Genomic DNA, 5,000 nt, shown 5'->3' with positions numbered 1-5,000 from the left:
TAAATTGTTGACATGAGCGTCATAGTTAGAGTAGGTCAAGACACGGGCTGCTCTGTTTTGTAGTTTTTGCAGTTTGTCCTGCAAAGTTACTCCACAGTTTCCCCAAACAATATTGCAGTAGTTGAAATGAGGTTGTACTAGGACCTGATAAATAGAATGTAAGGTCCCATAGGGTACAAGATGCCTGTTTGCACTCACGTGATCAGTAACCTTGTTTTTCCTCCGAAACAAAAGAAAACGTTTGAGTGATAATAGAGCTCAATTCCCGGAGACGTCACATGAAAACACTCGATAGCCGCGAATGCGTGACAAACTAAGTGTCACGGTAGGGGATCACGCGTGTCGAATGACGCCCGAGTTGGTGCGGAGTGGATGAAGATGAAGGACCCCATGAAGTTCTGAACGAGCATGAAATGAGTGAGAAGCTAGTGACTCTGATAAAGGCCAGCAAGAATTTGATAAATGTAGTGACGAAGTCAGTGCAGATGACCACAATTCTCAGGGCTAGCAAGATGAATTAGGGACGAATTTCTCTTTGGTGCAACGTCGCGATATGGAAGGGCGGTGCCTGGGACAGGGGGGCGGGGGGGGGGGGGAAGACTCCCATATAAAAAGGGGAGGGATGCTCGTCGTCTCGCTTAGGGGTGTAAATTTCGGATTTTGGTCTTACTTAGGGTGTTTTGGGCAAAACGCAATCATATGTAGCCGAAGAGCATCCCTCGCCTTTTTATATGGGAGTCCCACCCCCCCCCCCCCCCCCCATAAGATTTTAGACCAAGATTAAACACTCCATTCGAATCTCCAAACTGTCAGGTCTGACTAATCAAATAGAAATGTTCAATTAGAGAGTTTTGATTGAAGTTTCCAGTGCTATAGCTTTTTGCGACTGCAAAATTGAAATTTTAGAGAGGACTTGTGTGCAAATTCTCTTAAGTTAACTTGGCTCCATTACCAGCTGCTTTACGGAAAATGAGCCCACAAAGTCCGGGCTTGAGAGAGCGGTAAAAATAAAGCCTATGATATTAGCAGATACTAAAAGATATGAAGGATTTAGAAAAGTCCATGACATTCACAAATACTTTGATGTAGCATAGTTTGCTCTGTATGCCGCACTTGTCACCATTGTATCGGTTTTTTGACGGTTTTGTATGCGGTTTTCGGTTTTGGATGATTTGTTCTTCGGTTTTGCGGTTTCTAATACACCCCAATGTCCCCCTCTTAAAGCTTAAGTGCATAACTCTCGTAAAGCAGATGAAATTGTGAGTATACGTAAAAAAGCTCAACTTTTGAAAGCTCAACTTGTGGTTGAGGCCATCTCGGGAGTTACATTCTTTTGCTAGCACCAGCTAACTAAATCACAATGTACTTGCAAAACTCTCTCAAATTTCATCACACCGTGGATGTGCGTACGATTCACGCCTGGTCATCCCGTCAAAAGGCTCATTAGTCCACCTAAAAGCGTTGCTCTCCATTGGTCCTTGTCGCTACGGGAACCAGTGAGGAGGAACAAGGTGCGGGAGATTCAGATGGCCACATGATTTCGGGACTCAAGCATTTCATCCACTCGGCGGATCATTTCTTATTTCCAGTAAAAAGGAACTTTTTTAGGTGGATGGAAACCTGATTGGCTTAGCAGAGCCAGTCTCGATTGTCTGTTGTACTCCCTTTGCAGTACCCATATCTCACGCATTTCTTGAAACGCATTCAGCGTAAGTGGATAGCACCTCATAATGTCCACTGTTTTCCTTCGCAGAAATTGAATCACTGCTCATAGGGAATAATTCATTTTTATCTCCATCTTTTTAACCACGTTTGAAAAAGGCTTCTGTTGGAGGTATGCTCTCCTGACTCCTTCTATCCATTTTTTGGTCATAATTCTAGTTTTTCAGTTTCCCTGTCACATATTATTTTTGATTATTCCAAGAAATGAAAAACTCGTTTTAAAAATTAACAACTTTATTTATCTCTTTACAATAAATCATTCTTTCTACTGAGAGTAAGCAACTACTTGTCAACACGAGAAAAACTACTAAAACGAGCATCATTTTTACATAGAATAGTAAGCCGTATGATCTTTAATATAAGAAAGCTATTTTGTTAAATATTGCATGGCAGAAGAGCCCCTAATATTAATCAAGTTGGCGTGCAGCACTTTTGATTAAAACTTGTTTAAAAAACCGAAATGAAATGCTATTTTAGGCTAAAATGGTTTAGCCGGAATTAATGCCAGAAAACGTAAGGCGGGGTTTTGTTCTAAAGCTCTGAAATTTCTCAATCAAACTGTTTTGGTTCACTTGAATCTGCAATGGGGATATAGCTTTTCTACTACCATCTATCTAATGTTTTGTCAATAACCAGTCTCAAAATAGAACCTCTGTGGACGGAGTCACCACACTTGGTGTGGAATTCCAAACCTTGTTGGTGGTGTAAAGGTAATCTATTTTCTTTTCATGATGATGATTTCTCGTACATTAATTTAAGGTTCTTTATTTCTAAAAGGGATTACCGCTGTCCGCGATTATATACAATGTATAATCTTCGTTTAACTTAACTTTCCTTTCTAAAAAGGCAGTCAGAGTCGCGTGTCGTCCATCGCGTTTGGGTATTCGTTTGGGTTTGCGAGATAGTCCAGTTTCTTTCTATGATCAAAAGCTCCTTTGTCAACATTTTCTTGTGTAAGGCCACTAGCTTCGCTTTCGTCAAAACCAAAGTTGACCGATTGAAGCTTAAGTACCTCTTTCGGCGGCGCATGAATGCTGGCAAATTCAAATCGCACTGCTCCACTCTCTTTGAACGAACTAGATACCGACGGCGCATCTAACTTACCGGATTGCAGTTGTTGTTTAAGTACATTTTTCCCTGCCATTCCTCGTATTTCGTGCTGCAGGTCATTAAGCGGCAAAAGCAACGCCAGGCAACACGAAAGAGACCATTGCGGATTTTTACGCCATGACTTGATAAAGCGGTAAATATGTATGCCATAATGAACTGAAAAAAAGAAAAGAAAAAAAGGAAACAAATATATTTGATCGCTATGGCAAGTGAACCAAGGGAAGCCTGTCATCAGATCGGACTGAGTCCGGTACACTGAAAAGTCCGCGGCACGAGTGTTTTTTCGTTAAGTGACTGTAAATGCCCATATGTTTGTCAATATGTAGTTCGCACATCATGTTAAGACCTTGACTTACCCCTTCGATGCCATGAACAGATTCCGCACTATATAGGGTGAAAAAAAGAACACCCAGAATACTGTTGAACTTTGAATTCCAGCTTCCTTTTTGGAGGTGGCTAAAAGGTTGAGATTTCACTTTGACAGTGAAACTGAATAAAGCCTATATGTGAGTTTTTAGGGATTTAAAATTAAAACAAACTTGAGGCCGTCGATTAAGGTGCAGCAAGTTAGTTAGTGGTTAACTGGGGATTTTTCAAAGGACGGGGTATGTTATTAGATATTTCCAAGCGCACAATAGAACACAAGGTTGTCAATTGAGGGCTGATGGCCAAGTGACCCAACAAAATACATACCCACAAGAATTCCAATCACTAGAAAATTTGCTCCAAATACCAATGCTTTGAACATGATATGATCCATGTATGCGTCCACTGAGGTTGACACGTCTTCTGCTGGTATTCTACTCACAGCTCCAATTCCGAGGTTGACGAATGTTACAGCAAGTGATGAAACCATCAAGTTGTTCTCAAAGGGTTCCACTATCGGCCGCTTATACGCAAATAACATACCATAAAGACCGGACATAACGCAAGCCAACCCAACATAGGCTCTGTTTTCACCTCCTATCAGGATAATGCCCGATGTTAATATCACCTTTCGAGCTGTTTCGACAAGTTCCCAGTACCATGAGTGAACGGTGTAATTTTCGAATAAAAACCGCAATCCTGTGACAATTTCGGGACTTGAATATTGGGAATGTATGGATTTATGGCCACCTTTCTTCAACGACCTTTGCCGTTTCCAAAGAACCACCAGTGCAGCTATAGGTAGAGACATGATGTACAAAATACTGCAGTATGCTACAGTAACAGATCGTCGGAATTCCTGGCTGGAACATTTGATATTAAAGTCAACTTTCAGAAATGCATCGCACTTTTCACGTTTTTCGTCAAGGCACAGTGTACGACAAGCAAGGGGAAGAACATTTGCTGTCTTCGAGCAGGTGCTTAGATACGTTACATAAAGGAAGAAAAAGACTGTTCTGTACACCAACTGCTTTGTTTCGGAAATTTTCTCTTCTTTCTCTTCGTGACTCAGGAAGGTCTTTCTGGTTAATAAGGCCTTCCTAATGCCATAAAGAATGAATGCTAACACAATGAAAACAGCATTGATACCGAGCACAGTAAACAATCTTCCAAAAGCATTGACTTTTAGATTTGGAAAGAGGCAGTGGATTGGAGCAATCTGGAAAATATTCAGTTGTAACATCTCGGAGTATTTTCCAATAAGCGAGAGAGAGTCTGGCCATTTGATGTATGTAAACGCGTCAAGAACTCCAAACGTTACTTGGTAGAAACCTATAACTATTTTTAGTCTACCAAGAGTTATATCCACTAAAGAGCGGTTTTGTTCCTTCGTGGTTTGGTTCCTGCCTTTCCAAACCACAAGCGCAATGATTATAATAGTTACTGCGGCTATGACGGAGAGCTGTGCGATCATCCATGGCTTTGATGGGCACTCTTTGCATGTCTTCAACTGTTTGTAATATCCAGGACTACATACTTCACACAATGGTCCTTCATACCCAACATAACAGGTCGAGTCTATACCTCCTAGACATGATTCCGGTCTTGGGCATTTATGGGGTCGAGGAAGAGAGTATGGGTACTCGATGATGGATTGATTTCCAACAGATGAATTCCCGAGTAAGACGTCGCTGAAGGATTTATAAAGTTCTTTGTTTGTATCGTTCTCCCATTCCCACCAGTAACCCGGTTGAAGAGTAACCGCATCATTTTCGCATTTCAATCCAACTTGTTGTTCACAC

The 5,000-nt window shown here is 41.3% G+C and overlaps 1 protein-coding gene across 1 annotated transcript in view; it reads right to left on the bottom strand.

Moving 5' to 3' along the window:
- Positions 1-2,572: 2,572 nt before the first annotated feature.
- LOC138053544 (putative leucine-rich repeat-containing protein DDB_G0281931) overlaps positions 2,573-5,000 on the bottom strand; it is a 14,731-nt gene continuing 12,303 nt past the window's right edge. The window contains exons 6-7 of the mRNA XM_068900169.1: positions 3,526-5,000; positions 2,573-2,988 (exon numbers count right to left, since the gene is read on the bottom strand). The exon at positions 3,526-5,000 is cut by the window's right edge and continues 88 nt beyond it. Of these exons, the coding sequence (XP_068756270.1) occupies positions 2,573-2,988; positions 3,526-5,000 (1,891 nt within the window). The remainder of the gene's footprint in view (positions 2,989-3,525) is intronic.

Source organism: Montipora capricornis, chromosome 6, assembly GCF_036669925.1.
Source record: "Montipora capricornis isolate CH-2021 chromosome 6, ASM3666992v2, whole genome shotgun sequence".
In the NCBI taxonomy this organism is placed as follows: Eukaryota; Metazoa; Cnidaria; class Anthozoa; order Scleractinia; family Acroporidae; genus Montipora; species Montipora capricornis.
Note: the sequence above shows the minus strand (reverse complement) of the source record. Positions and strands in the feature narration are given on the sequence as shown.